Source organism: Natator depressus, chromosome 2, assembly GCF_965152275.1.
Source record: "Natator depressus isolate rNatDep1 chromosome 2, rNatDep2.hap1, whole genome shotgun sequence".
NCBI classification, from domain to species: Eukaryota; Metazoa; Chordata; order Testudines; family Cheloniidae; genus Natator; species Natator depressus.
This window is the reverse complement of record NC_134235.1, coordinates 86,160,768-86,182,480: the sequence shown is the minus strand read 5'-3', so window position 1 is coordinate 86,182,480 and position 21,713 is coordinate 86,160,768. Positions and strand designations below refer to the sequence as shown.

At 40.0% G+C, this 21,713-nt stretch overlaps 1 protein-coding gene across 1 annotated transcript in view; it reads right to left on the bottom strand.

Moving 5' to 3' along the window:
* Positions 1-20,899, bottom strand: part of RAB12 (RAB12, member RAS oncogene family) — a 34,649-nt gene extending 13,750 nt beyond the window's left edge. Inside the window, exons 1-2 of the mRNA XM_074944618.1 lie at positions 20,653-20,899; positions 4,923-4,983 (exon numbers count right to left, since the gene is read on the bottom strand). Of these exons, the coding sequence (XP_074800719.1) occupies positions 4,923-4,983; positions 20,653-20,887 (296 nt within the window). The 5' untranslated portion in view covers positions 20,888-20,899. The remainder of the gene's footprint in view (positions 1-4,922; positions 4,984-20,652) is intronic.
* Between the last annotated feature and the right edge of the window lie 814 nt (positions 20,900-21,713).

Genomic DNA, 21,713 nt, shown 5'->3' with positions numbered 1-21,713 from the left:
TTATGTTACACCATAGCTTGTTTATTTTCATACCTACCTAACTCTATGAGCATTTTGAAGTATTTTCAGCACATGGTTTCTCTTTAGGGCTGGCCATAAGTTTTCTGATGGAACAGTTTTCTAATCAAAAAAGGCTGACTCAACAGAAGCAACACTGACCATGTCAATTCAATCAAAAACTTATGGAATTTGACCTGTTCGAAAACTGCTTGGTTTCCTACCAGCTTGCTTGCCCACCTACCTGACTTGCCAGCTGCCTAAATACCCTGCTCCAACCCGGCCAGCTCTCAGGCTTTCCTGCTTCTTGGGCTGCCTGGCAACCTGCTTGGCTGGTTCCCAGACAGCCCACAACTCACCCTCTGTGGGGCAGCCAGAAAGCTGAAATATTAGATTTCAGTTCTCCTGAAAGGAGTTTTTCTGAAAATCGCACCCCCCAAAAGAAAACAAAAACAAAAAACAACCCAACACATTTGAGGTTTTTGTCCTGATTTGGAATGGAAAAAAAAATTCATGGGAAGGAATTTCTAATTTTCATCTTCCAGCCAGCTCTACTTCTCTTACTGTCTATTACACACATCCACTTGCTGAAGCCAACACTTGCAGACAGGATAAGGAATATGAAATGGCTAGTTACGAAGTCTGTAATAATGATCATTTTCACTAATTACATATACCTGGGCTGTGTGAAAAGACAGGGTAATTATTTAAATTTACACCTAGGATGAAAAGGAACTGTACAGTGTAGCACATGTGGATGTACAGATAGGTGTAATGGGTGAAACTGCAAATAAAAATTTAGACTATGTATCAAGAAAAGTTTCTTAACAGCAATTTAGATTGTCAGCTCTTCAAGGTGGGGAACTTGTGTTTGTACATGGGACCCTGATTCTGAAGGTTTCATGACTACCATAATCCCCTCCAATCCCCAACATTTTAGCCCCTGAATTTACCTGCCAAGGGAAGTGAAGAAAGCCCTACTGATCTAGTCATTGTAGGTGGAGCTGGTAGCCTGATCCTTCCCATAAGACCACCCCATTTTCAGTTGCTTATAATTTTGCCAAAGCAACCATCTGGGCTAACATTTTCCATGTTGGGTGTCTGCCCAGGCTGAACTTTTTGGGGGGACATTTCAGCTAATATGGTTCAGCCATTTAGAAGAAAAGTTTAGGGGAAAATGTTTGCCCATGTTAAAAAAAATTCATACAGCTATTTTACTGAGCAGGTCTAGAATCCACTGGAGTAGAAACTTGAAATTTGGCAGAGGGGTCTCACTGATGTCAGGGATGTGCCTTTTGCTGATTGGGTGAAAATCTGCCCAAATCTGAAAAGTCACTGTTTGCACATGCTCAGAAGAGTCTCATAGCATTTGGCAGCTAAATTCCCAGAAGATTCCATTTGCACTGGGCATGCTCCATCTCCTCACAGCATCTGCGCACTCACTGGACTACATATAACATCCATTTCCATAGAGTGAGCATGTCCCACTTCAGGATTGTATGGATAGAGAAGTATTTTCCCTGCAACTGCTCCTCTCTGTAGCTGAGGGGGCCAACAGAGTTTCAGGCACCAGAACTGAGATCAGGGAGATAATCTCTCCTGAACTCTGCTCATGCCCAGGCAGGAAGAGGAGGAAGACGCAGTCGGAATGGGATGCAGGGGGTGATAAATGAGAGGAAGGGAGAAATAAATAAGTTCTCAGTCTCCACATTCCTCTGCTGTCAGCAAATAGCTCTGAAACCCACTGGCAAAGGGTGTACGTCATCTGCCTCTAATGCCTGATAAACATACTCAACCTGCTACTGCTACCAGTTACTCCATAAGGCCAAGTGGCAGAGGTCTATGCTGTAGATCTGAAGGTCTGAACCCACTGATAACCCATGTTGGAGGTCAATATGATTCCACATGTTAAAACTTTTGTTTTTTCAGTTTTTTTTTATATGTAGGAGATTATATTAAAAAATCCTATGCTAAAAGAACATTAAGGTTACAAAGTCAAACGTTGAAAAGCTAGGAATTGGCAGAATTAAGGTTGCTGGTATTGTGAAGAAAAATTCATTAATATTTGTGAAGCATTTAAGGCACTGATAAACACCCAGGATGAAATTAATAATCCTTTAGTCAGTGCAGGGTTTGGAAACTGTGCATTAATAAGGTCTGTAGCTACACACAGTACAAGGAGGATAAAAAAAACAAAACACAACTACCAATCAGAGGCAACACATGTGGGGGCATGCAAGGTCCCATGCCCCCCAGATTTCTGCCTTTCATTTAGCAACAGCTAACTGTTCCAAGGAGGACTCATCCAGAGAGGCTGCTGCAGACTCTGCCCCACAGGGCAAAGGGGAGAACAGGCAAGGCCTTCGACTGCCTCTTGCCAGGAGGCCCAGCAGTGAGGAGGCAGCAGCTCCCCCTCACCATGTATCCATGCAGCACTGGGAGGGAGGAAGCAGAGGACAGTTGGCTGTGGGCTAAGCCTTCCCACCCCCTGCTACATGGGGCTGCTTCTCCTTCCCTGCTGCTGGAGGCCCAGCACTTCCCACTGCCTGCTTTGCAGACCACCGTGGGGTGAATTCCCTGTGGCTATTTCCAGGGCAGGAGCTGCTCTCCCACTCCTATAGCAGTGCAGGGGCTCTGCACAGGGAAACTGCCCCCCTCACACTGCAGTAGGAGTTGCCCTGTCTTCCACTTAGCTACAGCTTCTAAGGTGAGCAAGGGGGTGGAGGTGGCAATCCCTCCCTGAGCCCCACCACATGGGGCTGGCCTGAGCTATGTGGAATTACTGCTAGCTCCCTCGAATATTCCTCCACACCCCCCTAAGGAAGCGCGCCCCAGTTTGACAACCTCTGTTCTAGATTTAGAGACAAGGTGTTCTAGATCCAGTGCCCCGCCCAACCTTTAAATTGTGTCACCCCTCCAATCAACAGTTATGTGTTGCCTCTGCTACCAGTTCACTGAATAAGGTTGGGGTCCTGTAAGAAGAAAAAATAACAGTATGTGATCACATAGTAAGAGACTGTATCATCATGCATACACACAAGGGGACTTGAGTTTGCAACCTTAATGTTCTTGAAATGTAAGGGGTTTTTTAATGTAATTTATGGACAGGCAAAGCACTCGAGAATGTGTTGTACAAAACAACTGTCGATTTATCTTCTCTCTTTGCTCATGTAACAACTGTTTTCCAACATGATTTTATATGTATGTCCAGAGATTTATTTATTTTTTTAAGTAAGGGTTAATTACAGCAAAGACATTTTAATAGTGAGAATCAAGGAGAAAGACACTTTGGGACTACGTGTATTGATGTTTCCTTGTAATGAAAGATGTATATTGGTATAAATTCAGATACTTAACCAATTCTTATGTATTTCATTTCTACATTAAATTACATGCTATGTAACCATTTTAGGCATGCCTCAGCAACTGAGTAAGGGCCACACTTTAATATCCCTGTAAGTTTGTTTGTTTTTTTTAAAATTATTTTCAAACAAAAGTCTACAAAGATATGCTTAATAAATGGGAATGATAAGGAGTTTTAGGATATCTTTTCTGACAAAAAACTGTAAAACATTTATTCAACATTAAGAACATGTCTGACAAGCTATATACATTTCACATTCAGTGCTACAACATCATCTTGACATAAAAAATTTGCATTACCTCTGTCAGCTTCAGTAGGCCCTGGCTAACAATGGTGGCTCACCCACCAGCTCTGTAGTCATAGGTTTCCAAACAGGGACGCAGATGAGGGATGAAGACATGCCAGTAATAGTCAAGTGTTAGATGACTGATGATACCAAAGATGCAGCAGCAGTTAACTCAGAGGGAAGCAAGACAAACACATGGTGCAACAAACAGAGTTGATGGTGACCTGCCAAGAGGCGTTAGTAAGCTAAACTCACTTCATCTATGTAATTAAAAATGAAATACTACCAGAACGTCCCACTGGTGTCATTTCAACAACCTAGGTGCTTTGATTTGCTTTTTCTATGGGTTGTTAGCATCTATAACAATTGATCTCTAATGCCAATTACGCATCAAGCACTGTTAATACACCAAAGCTATTAGATAATTTATAGGATTAGAATCTACATTAACATAGCTGGTTTACTCTCTCCTAACTGTGATTTGTATCATGCTATTGTGCATCATACGGGACCTCTCAGAACTAACAATTTCTAATCGAATACACTGTATTAATCATTATTGATAAATAATATAACGTGAGCAATCATTTCCAAGATATATGCAACCTTCCCCTGAACAGAAAAAATGTGCATTCCAAACTGAATTTTCACAGTAGGACATTAATACCATAACAGTTAACACATACTTTTTTCTGTTTGTAAATGAGTGTTTTACTTGTAATTACATTGTTACATGTAATGTCACAGAAAGAGCACCTGCTGCATGAAATTTCTGATAAAGAGTTCAGAAAAGGTTAAAATAGATTCATTTACTCTAGGATGGCAGTTATAACTGAGGTGATTTCCACGAGTGAATAAAATTGAAACTAGAGGTATTTTTCCCCTCCTTCCCTTCTAGTAGCTTCCTCATGTTTACTATGAAGAAAGTGGATGATCATCTTTACAACTTTTGGGTTTGGGGATTGATTTGTTTGTGTTTGTTTACTCCTATGCTATTTTCTTAGTTGATTTTGTTTGTCTAAAGAAAGGCTTTGACACCTCTGTAACATGCATATTTGTGTCAACACAGTAATATTACAGTTATTACATCATCCATCATCCCCCCTCTTGCTCTTGAAAAAAAATAAATGGCTAACGGATTTGTAAGGGAAGGAGCAGAAGGATAAGAGCTAAACCAGCTTATAACAATTAATCATATTAAACAAGCATATTGATCCATGCCAGAAACACAAAAAAATTAAAACATACTGCTGGTTGCATTTTTGTTTTACTTACCAGATTTGTAATCTAATTTTCTTTCCTCTTAGCTCTACTGTTTTGATTTTAAAATCAACACCTATAAATAAAATACAGTAAACAAAAAGAAAAGGAGGAATAAGAAGCAAAAGCAATGAGGGTGTAATTTAAAATGATTTTTTTTTGTACCTGTGCATGTGTGTTATACTAATACACTCACAACACTGTGAACAAACAGGGATTTACACCACTATGGGCCAGCATGGGGAGGGGAGGGAATAGAGTTATTTCATATAATCTGAGCTATTCAGCCCAACCACGGTTGAAAATGTTTTTCAAGCTACGCAATATTATCACTAGCAGCTCTAACGACACAATAGGAAAAAAATAAGGTATGATCACTTCCTTCCCCTCTATTCATATTTTATAGTGATTGCCAGGAACAACCAAGCTCTAATTATGATTCGGTCACAGACTCCTCCCATATCATGAACAGAGTCAACCTCTCTGCCTCAATTTTCCTGTCTGTAAAATGCGAATAATATATAGCTATTTCCAGGTGTTGATGTTTAGTATTTGTAAAGCACTCTGAAGATGAAAGTGCTCTATGATTTTATCCTGGAGTTGTACCTGGTTTAAAATATTATCAATGACTTTTACATCTGTGTTTCTGTTATAAATTTGACAGATGTATATTCTGTAGACGTTGCTAAACTCTGAAATATGGCTTCCCATACTTTCTTTGTGCCGGAACATATCTGGGGATGAAATATAAAAAAATATTGCTTCTGATGAGTGAAAATACTCCAGTTTCAATTTTTTTGTTGTTATATTGTGAAGAGGTTAATGAGCAATTTCTATGGGTGATCTCTCACAAATCAACTAGAAAGAACAGTACTTTGATATTACAGTGGTTATATGGCCTTGTGGTGCAATATTATCCAAAACATTTGCCAAGTTTTAGAGTGCACACTAAATATTACTTAACGATAAATCCAAGCAAAACATTCATATGCAAAGTAATATTTCAAAATAAAATTTAAGTTTATAGAAAAATCACAGGCAATTGACAACATAAAAATGCCCCATAAATCCATAAAACCCAAGCACACAAGGATACCTCCTCAACTACGTGAAGTGCCAATATGCTTAGTGTTCCAGGATATTTTACATACATTTTCTTGTTTGTCAGTTTCAGTCCCATTCTCTTAATGTCATGTTGTATGAAGATATTTTCCTTTGAATCTTATTCTTGAAACCCACACCCCCACAAAATACTACTACATTTAAGAGAAAGAAAAGGCAGGAAGGGATGGTTCAGACTAATATAATTAAACTTACACAGAAATGCAGAAGTATACTTTGTCAGAACACGTTCCCCCCCCCCCCCCGCCACACACACATTATTTCACATCACAGTGTAAACCAGTAGGGTAAAACAACAGAAACACAGAGGAGATAAAATACTTTGGAAAGCTGTTTTTCTAAAGACCGCATTGGCTAAGGGCCAAGTGTCCAGCTACTAGTGCTTGGTAGAGGAGTGGACTATAAAAGTTTTATTTAAAAAAAAGCTGAATTTGGCCCTTTGGTTTTACAGCACTTGACTTCTACACACACTAAAATATTTTAACATTGGTTTTCATGACTAATGGTATAAAACCTGTTACATAGCAAATCTGGAATATATTCTAAAGTTAGGAGCTTTGTTTAAAAGCTATTCTGTCAACACAGCAGTTTACCTTAGCTGATTTAGCTACACTGCTGCAGAACAGGGAGGCCAAATATAATTATGTGACCAAATTTTAATATACAAAGTTAAATTTTAAGAAACAAGAAGGATCCCCTCAACTCTATTTTAGTCTACCTTATTTTAGTCTGGCTAGGCTGAGAACCAGGGGGATAGACTATATCTATTCGCTTAAACAAAGCACACACACATATTTTAAAATTTTCATATTAAACTGTAAACACAGTAGACTACAGAACCAAGTATTCCTCTTACTTTTACCCTTATATTTCCTCCCACCTGCTTCCAAATATTTAGCACACTCACTGCATCTTAAGGTATATTGTAAAGTTCTTCAAAGCAAAGAATGTGACTTCTCATGTTTACATTTAACAAAATGGACCCCAAATCTTCTTTGGGGGTTCAGGACACTACTGCAATACAAGCAGTAAGGAATAAGATGAATTACAATATGCGGCTTGAAATTTAAACAGACATTGTCAAATACTTTATAACCCCCCTACTTTAGGGTTTTTCTAAAAAAGGATTCATAAAATTCAGAATATTTTAATGAAACATGATTAAAAACTAATGAATTATTTTTTCTGCATTCTTGGAAGCCTAATTATAACATTATGCTAGAGTTAAGTAAAAGAAAATGAAACTGATTAGTCTGAATATGGTGTCCAAAGTATGTGAAGTACAAAAGGACAACATAAAAAATTTTCAATTTTTAAAAAAAGTATTAGTAACACAGCTAGAAGTTACTTTTTAAAATATAATTTCTCGACAGTCCTCTATAATCTGCAAAATGTAAGCATCCAAAGTATCATTACTTTGTCTGTAGAGGATAATTAGGGTGCTACAGAAATATTCCATAATAATTTTAAAATATATTACATCAACATACAAAGATCTAACTCAAGAAACAAGGAAATTTGGCTTAAATTTATCTAGAACACAACTCCCAATCCAACCATGATGTCTAGTATGCAACATTCTAGTCACGATTTACCATTTAGTGAATTTTCTTTAAATCGAGTTCTTAATTTCAACATTCAGTGTTTCCCAATCTTGAGAAATGGAACAGTACATCAACTTTTTTGCCTAACACTACAAGAATCTACCCATTTGCTTGAGTAGAAAAGGAGACCAGGAAACTCATAGTGAGGAGCCAAATGCTAGATTAGCATTTATCATTCACACCTGTAGCAGGGGCTGATCTGAATCACAAAGGCAGCAGAAGGAACACAGTGCTGCTGGATTGTTGAAGTGCATCATATTTTCCAAGCAGGAGCTTTGTAAGTTGTTGTCTTGAAGGAAACAAGTGACAGGATGCAGAAGTGCACAGTGGAGGAGTACATTCCCCTATAGAATTATTCCAGTGATTTAACATTTAAAAGTTAGTTGGGCCCCCACAAAAGACTTCAGAGCTAAAGCTCCAGCCTGAGCTACAGCTTCCACGCATTATCTCTGCAGCTGTTTTTAGAGAGCCAATGGGAGCCCTGCTAGCCCCCAAGTTTGTTCACGCAAATTGGCTAGCAAGCTCATTCCTGCAGGCTCCAAAATGATGTGTAGACAAACTCTAAAGGTACTCTAAACTCTAAAGGTACATGCTAATTCATTCTAATTCAGAAGTTAATTTGATACTTATTACAAGTGTTTTTATAATAAGAAAGTGTTATTTGTAGAGCTGCCAAGTGATTAAAAATTATTCATGATTAATAAGACAATTAAAAAATTAATCACAATTAATTGAACTGTTGAATAATAGAATATCATTTATTTAATATTTTTTGGATATTTTCTACACTTCCAAATATATTGATTTCAATTACAACACAGAATACACAGTGTACAATGCTCACTTTATATTTATTTTTGATTACCAGTATTTGCACGGGAAAAAACAAAAAATCTTTTTTTCAATTCACCTAATACAAGCACCATAGAGCAATCTCTATCATGAAAGTTGAACTTACAAATGTAGAATTATGTACAAAAAACTGCATTCAAAAATCAAACCATGTAAAATTTTAGATAATGCTGCCCTCTTCTTAGTTACAATGTCACCATGTTGGATCATATTAAAGAAGTTCTGTATTAAAATCACAAATGAGTTTGATTCCCCATAGTTTAAATTCCAGGGTATTACTAATTAAGAGGTCTCTTGGGTTTTGGTACTGTTTCTCTCCCTCTATGTGTGAAACTTGCAAGCTGCTAATTGCGTTAGTACATTCTAAGACAGAGTCTGTTCTCAAAGCAATTCACAGAGACTCAAAGCAATACTCTAACAACAGAAACAGCACCCAGAGACTCCCCGCCCTTTTGTTGTATTAACAATTGTGATTAAAATAGAGATAGAGGATGTATGTGGATGGATGCTTGGTGTGGATAATAACTGAATGATCAGGGAGGTGCCAGCCTAAGAATCCAGTGTCCATCGGCTGAAGAAGGCGTCAAGTGGAAATAACCAGAGGACCCCCGGAGGGCAGACTGGAATCCACCCAACAGCCTCAAGAATGGGAGAACCAAAGAACAAGATAACTTCTTGGAGCCGTCAGGAATGTGCTATCTGCTGATTGATTCAGCAACAGCATGATGAAGCAATTCCCATAGACTGGCATAGGAAGAAATTCCTATAAAAATAGACTCTTAAAAAGTGAGAACTTTGGGGTCTGATTCTGCAAACCAACTTCCAGGAGCATCAGATGAGCATCTGACAAGGCCCTGCTCCCTCCTCATGTCCAGGCCACCTGGCCAGTGGCTTGGCATGAGCAACTCTAAGGCTGGTAACTATGATGACAACCTTGCAGAACCTGTGTGTGTGTGTGTGTGTGTGTGTGTGTGTGTGTGTGTGTGAATAAATATGAGATTGAATGGAATGTTATAGCTATAACTAACTGCTTACTATGATAACAACCTTGCAGAACCTGTGTGTGTGTGTGTTTGTATGAATGAATGAGTGAATAAAGATGAGATTGAATGGAATGTTACAGCTGCAACTAACTGCTTACTATGATTCTTTCTGTATTCACAATAAATGTGGTATTTTGCCTTTTTCCCTTTAATAAGATCCTGCTGGTTTTTAATTTATTGGTACAACAACCAGAAAGTGAGAACAGGGATTTGCATTGCACTTTTGTAGCTGGATTGCAAGGTATTTATGTGCCAGATATACTAAACATTCGTATGCCCCTTCATGCTTCAGCCCCCATTCCATAGGACATGCTTCTATGCCGATGATGCTCATTAAAAAAAAACCATGCATTAATTAAATTTGTGACTGAACTGCTTGGGGGAGAATTGTATGTCCCCTGCTCTGTTTTACCCACATTCTGCCACATATTTCATGTTATTACAGTCTCGGATAATGACCCAGCACATGTTCATTTTAAAAACACTTTCACTGCAGATTTCACAAAACGCAACGAAGGTACCAATGTGAGATTTCTAAAGATAGCTACAGCACTTGACCCAAGGTTTAAGACTCTGAAGTGCCTTCCAAAACCTGAGAGGATCAAGTTGTGGAGCATGCTTTCAGAAGTCTTAAAAGAGCAACACTCTGATGAGGAAACTACAGAACCCGAACCACGAAAAAAAAGAATCAGCCTTCTGCTTATGGCCTCTGACACAGATAATGAAAATGTATATGAATTGGTCTGCACTGCTTTGGATTGTTATCGAGCAGACCTGTCATCAGCATGGATGCATGTCTCCTGGAATGGTGGTTGAAGCATGAAGGGACATACGAATCTTTAGCGCATCTGGCACATAAATATCTTGTGACGCCCGCTACGACAGTGCCATGAGAACGCCTGTTCTCACTTTCAGGTGACATTGTAAACAAGAAGCGGGCAGCATTATCTCCTGCAAATGTAAACAAACTTGTTTGTCTGAGTGATTGGCTGAACAAGAAGTAGGACCGAGTGGACTTGTAGGTTCTGAAGTTTTACACTGTTTTGTTTTTGAGTGCAGTTATGTTACCAAAATAAAATAAAATAAAAAAAAATCTACATTTGTAAGTTGCACTTTCACGACCAAGAGATTGCACTACAGTACTTGGATGAGGTGAACTGAAAAATACTAGTTCTTTTGTTTAACATTTTAACAGTGCAAATATTTGTAATAAAAAATAATATAGCCCACTTTAATTGATTTGTCTCAGTAGAGTTGGTAAAGGCAACCCCCATCTTTTCATGGTGTGTTTGTGTGTGTGCGCGCATGTGCGCGTGAGAGAGAGAGAGAGAGTATATCCTCTTACTACTGTATTTTCCACTCCATACATCTGATGAAGTGCGGTTTAGCCCATGAAAGCTTATGCCCAAATAAATTTGTTAGGATCTAAGGTGCCACAAGTCCTCCTCCTTCTTTTTGCTGATATAGACTAATACAGCTACCACTCAAACTACACAGTTAGGTCGACATAAGCTGCCTTTCATCAACCGAGCTGTAGAACTGTCTTGACTTAAATTTGACTCCCACTGACATAAGTGCCTCTGTACGCCAATTTAGTAACACCACCTGCCCATGCAGAATGGATTCAAAGTCGATGTAATTAGGTTGACAGAGTGTCAGAGCAGACACTGCATTGCTTTTGTCAACTGTTACTGGCTTTCAGAAGCCATCTCACAATGCCCCACACTGACAATACAATTGATACAAGTGCTCCTGGTGAGGACGTACACCTCCGACACAAGAGGTCAAGTATGCACGCGCGCGCACACACACACACACACACGTGTTTTAATAACTGTGGTGGCTGTATGCCAATGTAAATTAGGACGAGATAATTTTGGCCTTAGAAAACTATTTGGAAACAGCTTAATTTACAATTTCTGCTGTAGTCTAAATAGGTTTTTATATCATGCTCATTACTGTTGTATATAAGCACAATCCTGCAGTGCACTAAGCAAAGTGACTACACATCTATGTGTCTATTCTCTCATCCTCCTTCCCTAGAGGGAGAAGCATGTGCAGTGAAATGTCTTGTTTTGGTTGGCTTGATTTTTTGTTTTTATACAGCACAGAAATGCAAAATCAGTATTGCTAGCAGTACATCTAGCTGTCTCCCACAGAACTTCTGGCATTTCTAACCAACTCCAGTGCTTTCCACTTAATTTGAACACTACCTTAAAACTATATTTAATTTTATTAAAACCTCAGGAATCCTTTATGTTGACCAAATTTTGCATAACTCAAATCACTGACTACAGCAAGTTTTAATTTAACTAACAAAGACAAAATTTCGGAATGAGCAAACTTAAAAAAAAAAAAGGGGGGGGGGGGAACTATCCAGATCTGTGATTTATTGGTTGCTTTCCACATTAATAGTACTGTTACAAGAATGTTGTTTAAAAATATCTTGTGTCAGGGTATGTGTACCTCATGTTGACAATAAGGGAACAAGGATAGCATACAACATAAATCATTCCTAGTCTCCTCAAAGATCAGTCACAACGTCTTTGCTAATTAAATTTTAATCACTGAAATAGGAAATCAAACAGAATATTAACTTCTGATTTCTACAGGCTCCTTCTAATGTCCCCATCACACAATCTCAGGAGAGCAGAATTAACCACATATTTTGCATTTGGTAGAAAATTCTTCAAACCTTAAATAAAATAAAATAAAATAACTGGCACATGCAAAGGTGCATGGTATACCCAACCTTTTTTTTTTAATTGTAGCTTAAGTATCAAATTTATTATTGAAGAAGGAGTAGAGACAGGAGACAAATGCAGCCAAACCTGAGGAAATAGCAGCAACAGATCAGAACATGACCTGCGTCAAAAGACATTAATAAAAACTGCAATTTAGTCTGCCACCTCAGCATTTGGGTGCTTAATTATGCAAACACACTGCAAAAACTGCACAGGATATAATCTGATAAAACAGAACACTTGATAATTCTTAGTGTTAAAAGTGTATTAAAGCTGAATGAGTTCATGTAAGCTCTCTATGCCACTAACTATACTCATCTAAATTCCATTGAGGGAGCTGTTTGGTGTCAGCACTACTAAAATGAGGCCACTAATGCTTATTTAGGTGCCCAAAAAAGGGGCATGGATCAGTGTTCACGTTGCACTCCCCGTCAGTACCTGGTCTGGCAAAGCTAATGATCCAACTAGCAGACCAAATTCAGTGACGAATCCTGGTCACATGACACCAAAGGCATGTTACACATATACTAAGAAGGTGCCCAGATATGGAGACAGGATCCTAACTCTACCCAATCTGTATTTTAAAAGCCTAACATGCTAGTCATCATAAATCAGTGGTCAAATGTATGCAAACTATGTTAGGAGATGGCAGGTGCACCTGCTTACTCTTACTTTGAAATAAGGCATGAACTTTGTGCTAGCTTATGATGTTTTGGGAAGAGCCAACAGGCTTTTATAATGCCCTTCCCTTTTAAAAAAAAAATCCCTCCTCCCACACCAAGTCTTCAGCGTGCCACAAGCAATGAATATGTTTAAAATAAAACCATGCTACTCATTCTGAAAACTGAAAGGAAAAATCCCGAAATGTCTTTTCCTTGTGTGCAAGTTGGAATCGAGGGCTGTGTGTTTTGGATGCCCTTATTTCACAAACACCAGCACCACTTTTGCCATCTTAAAGCCTCCCACTGGGGTCCAAATCTGTATTGCCTACACATTCAAGACTCTTAGGATCTTCAAAGGACGATTTGCATGAGTAAGGAGTGCAGAACTGAGCCTCTGATTTATATTTATTAATTATTAAGTGTTCTCACATTGTATTGATTCAATGTATTTCTTTCTGGAAACTTGCCTAACATGTACTGTCCTGGAAAAGTCTATTAAGCAAGTGATTTTTCCTGCAAATAGAATGCGTTTGTCAAAGTATGATTAAAAGCTCGAGCACTCCCTTATTAAAATATTTGATATAACAAATACAAGATTATGCATTAAGCCATGCTGTAAAACCTTCAAAACCTAACAGAGAATGTACTATTTATTATTGATAGAATAAACATGTGAACTCTGTATTAAAGCAATTCCTATAACTGATCAACATGTGCATTTTTAAAAAACAAACATACTGTATTTTCGTTACCATAAAACCTTTTGCAATGATCACATTTCTAAGAAGAACTAATCAGGTTTTAGGATACCTCAATGTACAACTTCTAATGGGCATGTTATGTGTGGAACTAAACAAACTGATAGTATCCTTTTAAAAAGTGACTGAATAGGTCAAAAAAAGTAACAGCGTGCGTGTGAAATTTGCAGAAAATCATTGAGTGCATTAGTGACCGCCAAAATGAGGGTAAATCAGTGAGCATGGTTAGTATGATGCATCTTGTTATTGAAAAATCATTTGATACTGTTGCATATAACATAGATTGATTAGCGCCAAAGGCTGGCCCCAGGCAGATTAAAATGTGCTATTCTGGCTTGGGGCAAGGGGATTCTCAAGCAAGGCACAAACTGAAAAACATAGCTGGAAAAAATATAGTTGGGGTAGTTCCCCCTAAAGTATAACAATTTGTTTAGTTTTTTAAAAGGACAAAGGGGAGCTCCTCTGGTTAAACGTTTACTATTTAAGGTTTATTGAAAACAATTTTTAAAGGAAAGAGGCAGTCCGAGTCATTTCAGCACACAAGTGACTTGGAGGAGCAGGAGAGGAAAGCAGCAACAAAACAGACAAACCGAGCAGGCGAATTCAAAATTATTTGAACAGATTAAATTTAAAGCCTATAAACTAACCATACTAAAGCTTTGATCCAACGTGCAGCGAGGTCAATAAAAAGACTCCCATTGACTTAAAGGAGCATTGAATCAGGCCCTTACTTTCTTCTTTACTGAAATGACTCATGTAATCAAAGGAGAAGAAAAACTTATACAGAAACCTTTTAAAACGAAATGTAAAATGGTATGCCCATTTTAAAAAAAAATTTGCTCTATCAAGATTCTTTTAATTAGTTGTTTTTAAAATAAATTCAAAGTGAAGCCACCCCTTTCAAAGGGCACCAAACAGGTTAAAGATCAAGAATGATTCATGGATGAAAACTAATGCATTAACTATACCTGCATCAGTTTTGGCACCAGAAAGTTGTAATTGATTTCCAAAACGTTGTAATCATTAAACAGCTTTTTATAAAGTAAATCTTCAAATACATTTTTAACTTGCAATGGCAGAACAGTGGGCAGAAGTAGATTTACAGTGCTTCAGGCTAAGAAGTGTACCAACATTTTGGCAATGGGAATAGGAAAAGATGAGCAGCAGACTTCCTGTATTAACTAGATTTATGGGTTAATTTGAATGAATATTTGTATTTCCAAGACTTGTGATGGAGGAAGTTGCATCTGTGATAAATTACTGGGTTCCCAATATGTAGACCAAAGAGAAAACTCAAGACACTCTTAAGCCAACTGCATTGCCCAGCTTTTAAAAAAGTAGAAACTATTCATGCTATAAACTCAATGCTTTAAATCTGAAATCTAACATTTAAAATACACTTTTTTTAAACTGGGTATACTTGTCACAAATGATCTCAAGGTACTTTGTGCAAGAATATGGTGGAGGAGACTTGCCCCAACACTCTGGCCAAATTCAGACGGGAGTATGTACATTTTTCCTTTCAGCTGGTTATCATATACTTATTAACTTCTTGTCCTAAATTGTGAATTGCTGCCATGTTAAGCAGCAGCCAGGTTTCACCTCAGAGATTATTACACTTCAGTCATGGGTAAAAAAAAAATTTCACCATATATAATTCTCAGCTTCTAGAGATAAAAATACAAACCCATAATTCAGTATCATCTGCGTGTTTTGTTGCTTCTGACATTATCTCAGCTGTTCACAGCCTGGACTGGGTTTGACAGCTGCATTCCACACTCCTTGCTAACCTAGAGCCCCTATATTTACTGTCATTACAATAAGAACTAAACTTGGTTTGCTGGTTTACTTACATGCTCTCATTTATGTACCAATTGTGGGCTACTAGTTGTTCTGACTGACCCATGGTGCCAATATAACCAACACAAGAAAGGTTTTTAAAGAGAACCAATTATTTTGTGTACTTATTTAGGGGGGGACCCACATTTAACCCTTGCATTACACATTCCTAAATACCATGACAACATCTCTCTGTAGATTACTTGCATCACAAAGTGTACAACAGCTAGTATTGATTAAACTTTTTGCAGTAACCATGCCACCAGCTCTGTTTGTGAACAATCTCCTGCTGGACTTTTGGATTTTACCAGAAGAAAAGTTGAGAACACGGTTTCTTCTGGCATAAAACTGACTGCATGCAAATACAAGTGGCTTCTTTAACCATTACTTGAACATACTACCAGGTGCACCACTTGTTTATTACACACCCAGATTAATATGATAAGTAGTCAAATCAAACACATTATAGAAATATAAATCATTTCTAGAATCAAGCTTAATTGAGTAAATGTATTCATATGTAAACTGAGCTGATTTTTCATTAAAAAGGTACTCTTCATCTACTGCAAGTCTTCTCTGAACTCACAGAATTACTGTCTTCTTTCTTAGCTCATAGCTACAATTACATCAGTTATTGGAGAGCCCTTTGTACTTCTGCCTGTCAGATAGCAACAAGTCACACAAAACTGTATTCAATCCACTCACCAAATTTCCATTTGAGAGCAAGTGATCTAGACCTCTGCATCCCCCCCCAAGACACACAAAAAAAAATCCAACCCATGAGCTAGACAGGCAGAAGGCCTCTGAAAGCATGTCACCTCTATAAAACTCCAAACGGCAGGAGTGAGATTTAAATACAGGTCTTTCATCATCTGCTGCCTCAAACTGCTGGAGGGAAAATAGCAATCTTGAAAATGCTAATATTTAAACCATTTTTGGTATCTATATATTTTATCATAATTATCCAGTGTCTGAAGATTTCAGCTCAGGATAATACCAAGTATTACTAATAAGTAAAAGGAACAAATGTTTTACAAAAATTGACTAGATTTTAAGTTAAAAACCACCTACACAAAACTTAAATGTATTTTCATGTAGAAGACCTAAAAGACCCCCTGAATCCTGACAATTTGTTGTTTTCCGATCAAATTTTCCTATAAACCCCCACCACCAAACTCTCTTGTAGTGTGAGGAACTCCTAAACAAGTCACTGACTACACAGGGAAACAATGAAAACTGAATTACACAATACTGTCAAGTTTCAGAGTAACAGCCGTGTTAGTCTGTATTCGCAAAAAGAAAAGGAGTACTTGCGGCACCTTAGAGACTAACCAATTTATTTGAGCATAAGCTTATGCTCAAATAAATTGGTTAGTCTCTAAGGTGCCACAAGTACTCCCTTTCTTTTTACAATACTGTCAAATGTGCTAATATTATGAAAGATCAATACTTTTATTCTCTATTTTCTTTCAGTTACAGTAATCTCTGGTGTCAGTAGAAAGAGGCAATGCTATCCCTAAAAGGATAGCAAGAACTATACCATCAGTTTGTGCATACGTGAAGAGAATGACTTTTCTAAACAAAATACTGTAGCATCTTTGTCAAAATACCTAAAAGTACAAATAGAAGCTGTGGTCTAATAGTAAGATTACAGACCAACTAAGAGCCACTATCTTCAGGTCTGGCATACAAAATTCTACACAGCAACGTTTTGTTACTCATTTGGCAACAGTATCCAAAATTAGTAAATATTTGAGATCCAGTAAGCTCCTGTTATATAAATATAAAATTAAGGAAACAATGCTCTATCCAAGGAGTTTATTATTGAAAACAGCAAAGCACTATAGATATATAGTACACCATATGCTGCTATGAGGATGTGCTGGTGAAATCTGACAGGTCATTTTTGAAAGTCTTCACAGAAGTAGTGTGCTTTTGAGGTGAGATTTTTTGTATTATTTATATAACAGAAATTTGTAACTTAGTCAACTAATTTTGCATTGTGGAATATGTAAACAAGCACTAAAATGCCTTATCTTTTCAAATGAATCACTTCCTCCCCTCCAAATGCACTAGCCCAGTGTGCCCATAACATCACTCAGTAGGGGCAGAGAGCAGCCATTGGCTCCTACAGACCTGAGACACCCATCCATTTTATCAATCACATTTGAAATCCTGTGTGTCAGCCTGGTGCCCTGAACAGCCTACAAGTTTCACTTAAGAGATTATTAAGCAGCTAAAGAAAACATTTTGAACTTTGGTCTGTTTGGCTTACACTGGTACAGCTAAATATAAAAATTAGCGTATAGCTGGGTTGAGACCTTCAATATCAAGTAAAAAGAGAGAATTTTTATTCTAGTGTTCAAACTATTTTAAATACAGATTTACAATGATATCACTAAATCCCTTTCCCCATGTATATCTGTTCCTTCAGTTACATCTAGCTTTCTCCTCCCAAATTTGAGCTCAAAGCACATTCAATTTACCAAACTTCTGCCCCCGCCCCAAAAACAGGGAAGCACGTCCTGCTGGATCAGTCACAAGATTTTCACTTCCGCTTCAACCACACTCTTTGTGTGTAATGCCAGAAAATCATTCTCCCTGGATAGGTGGTAACAGGGAAAAATAGGAAAGTGCTTTATGATTACAACTGAAGACCAAGTTCTGATCTAAGTTTAACTTCAGTATGGGGTTACTTTGGATTTACACCATCAGTATTAAAGTAGAGTTTATTCTACCTTGTATTTTCTTTCCAAGTTGAAGACTCCGTGCTAGATGGTACGAAGAATTAAGGGGCAACTCTAGTATGTTAATTTGGGGCTAGGAAAAGCTCTTCATGTTCTACTAACTTTAGAGTTTTCAACAGCTCTCAACTTTAAAACTTTAGTCACGAAGACTTAAAATAATGCTTTTATTTTCAAGTATTTCTACATGTAGTTTGGTGCAAGTAGATTTCCTATGCCCATTTGATGTTGCTATACTTTTTAGATCAAATCTTTTGTAACCACACCATCATTTATTTCCTGTTTTGTTAAAATTAGGAAGCTTTTGTGCTTGAATCACTGGCTTATCTAGGAAATCAGATTTGCTCATTACTCAGATAAAAACTGACCAGTTTCCAAAGCACAACTCCCTCCAGTACTTTTTGCATGCCCTTAATCATCATGGAAGATCAACAGGGTTTTACTGCTAATCCCACCCAGAAAGAGTGCTTAACACAGGTCAACAACAAATTTTCTTGCATACACCTTGTTCATCATGGAGGAGACTAAGGGTATGTCTACACTGCCCTTGTCACAGCGCTGTGACATGGACAGTCTAGACATGCTTTATTACCAGGGAGAGCTCTCCCGGTGATTAAAAAAAAATCACCCCAAACCAGCAGTGATAGCTTTATCGCCAGGAGTGCGGTTCCTGGCAATAAAGTGCTATCTACACTGGCACTTTTCAGCGCTAAAACTTTTGTCGCTCAAGGGGGTGTTTTTTCACACCCCTGAACAACTAAAGTTTTAGCGCTGAAAGTGGTAGTGTAGGCATAGCCTTACAGAGGATAAATTCCAATCATAGTCCCACTTCCTTAACCTTAAATAAGCTTGTCATGGGTTATGGAAACTAACAGTGTTTCTTCATAACAACACCAAAATCAAATCTATATTAACATCTCTTTAGATGGTGATACCTCTCTGGCACTTTTATATTGCACATTTCAGGTTTTGTAACAAAAAGCAAAACCTGTGCTCCTAACTTCAGAACAATGTATTTTCATATATATTAACAGCTGTTAACAGAAAACAATAAGTACTACCAAGTTTAGCTTTTCAAAGAAACCAGCAAGGAATAAAAGAGTTGTCAAAATAAACACTAAAACTGTCAAAATAAACACAAACTGTAACAGCAACCATTTTAGAATTAATTTGTCAGAGGAAGATACCTCTTTATTTCTAAAAAGCAGCACTATTACTTTCCATCAGATGTTTAGAACTCTTCAGGCGCCAAGCTGCAATTAAGCACACATTTTACAGAAGGATAGCCTTAGCATAACAACCACCTTGTCACAACACCGAAAATTCAGCTCCAAAAATAAGCCTGTAATAACAAGGCAGACTAAAATTTGTTTTCAGGTTGCTCTAGGATTGATTCTTCCTCCCCTTCATCGTTCACCCTCCTGTGCCAAAAAAATACTCCACCTGACGGGGTGCATACTGATTACTAAACTAACAGCAAAGAAAGATTTGCTATAAAACAAATTGTTTGCTCTGCTATTTGCTGTCCAAGACAGTGAACTACATACACAACCCCGACCCTGAACCAATATTTTCATCCACATTCAGTTTGCTGTGTACTAAGGTACCTTTTTAATTGTTGACATTTAAAATACTTGCGTTTTTTACATGCAACATAGGAGACCCTGACATCCACCTCCTATTATAAGAGCACCATTAACGGCTTGAGCGCGTCTTTTAAGAATAAAATTGAATGGTCTGTAACCGATCGCAATATGTGCCAGCCTTATCCTGAGGAGCCAGGGCACTACACTTCTCTCAACACCAGTGACAACCCCCCCCACACACACACTCACTCACTCCCCGGGAAGAGGCTCTCTGGGAGTTTTCTAACGTGTGACTGGCCTTTCTCCTGTTTTCAGCGCTCACGTTACGTTTCCAGGGGCTGCTAGGGCCGAAGGTGAGGCGCCTGAGTTGGAGGAGTTCAGAGGCGTGAGGCTTGGAGCAGGAGAGGGAACTAGTGTCTGTGTCGTTCCCCCCCTTGCTCTGAAGGTCGGGGACGTGCGTGCGGCTGAGGAGGGCTGCGGCAGGGGCGCGGAGAGGGGTGCCTGAGGGGGGCTGTGGACAGAGCAGCAGCAGCGAGGGGGCACGACAGGCTGCTGGCGGGGGGGGGGGGGTGGTCAGTGGCGGGGGCGGGCTGCAGCCTCAGGGCACCGGCCCGAGGGGCGGGCGGGCGGAGCCCGGCCCCAGCTGGCGCGGGGGCAACGCAGGAGGCGCGGCGCTCGCTGCAGCGAGGGCGACAAGAGCCGGGCCCGTGGGCCCGCCCAGGCCGCTCTCCCGGGGGGCAGAGGCGGAGGCGGGCCTGAGGGAGAGCCCGGCGCCCGCCCGGGGCTCTTACCCACGGTTGACTTGCAGGCCTCGCAGAAGGTGTCGTCGGTGAAGCGCTCCATCAGGCTGGTCTTGCCCACGCCCCGCGAGCCGATGATGATGACCTGCAGCTTGAAGTCGGCCGGGCGCGGCGGCTGCTTCCTGCGGCGGGACTGCGGCCCCGAGAGCGCCGGGGAGCCCCCCGCCGCGAACTCCCGCCCCGCGCCGCCGCCCCCCCTGCGCTGCAGCCCGGAGCCCGGCTCCATGACCGCAGGCGGCTCCTGCGCGACCCCGCCCCGCCGGCTCCTCGAGCGCGCGCGCGCGCTCCGCTGCCCCGGGCCTGAGGGGAACGGGAACTCCGCGGCCGCCCGGACAACGAGCGCCGGCCCGCGCCGCAGCCAGCGGGGCCCGCCAGCGGGGGGAGCAGCGCCCCCTAGAGCGCGGGAGGGCCGAGCTGGGAAACCGGCCGTCGCCGCAACTCGGTGCTGGCGGCGGCTGAAAGGAATGAAGGCGCCGCTGCGTGTGTGTCGCTAAGCGCGTGGGGGCACGCCGGGGGCCAGGCCTGCACGGTGCCTCGGTGCGGCCTGTGCTGAGCTCAGCTAGCCCCGGGGGTCCTGGCCCTGCGCCGGCTAGAAGCGCAGCAACCAGAGCTGGGGATCAGCATTTCCCGTCTAGGCTAAGTGCACCTGCCGTGTAATTTTAGCCACCTGGGTCCCAGGAGATTAGAGAAAGGAGGTAGGTGAGGTTTGATGGGAACAACTTCTGTTGGGGAGAGATACAAGCTTTGGAGCCACACAGCTCTTAAATCCACACATTGGATTTATGGCTTATTACAACAGCCTATAACCCTCTAACCCCCTTTTTGTCCTATGACTGCGGCGGTATTAAGGCCTCAGTCTACCATGAATAGGCCCTTACTTAAGATAAACAATCTGTTCCCACCTTCCTCAGACCTGAAGAAGAGCTGTGTGTGAAGACAGCATTTCTCCTCATCACATCAGCCTCTGGAGGCAGTAAGACAGGTCTGGTGGCCAGTCCTCCTTACATTGTGTTTTATAAGGATAAGGTGGTCCTGTATCCTCATTCCAAATT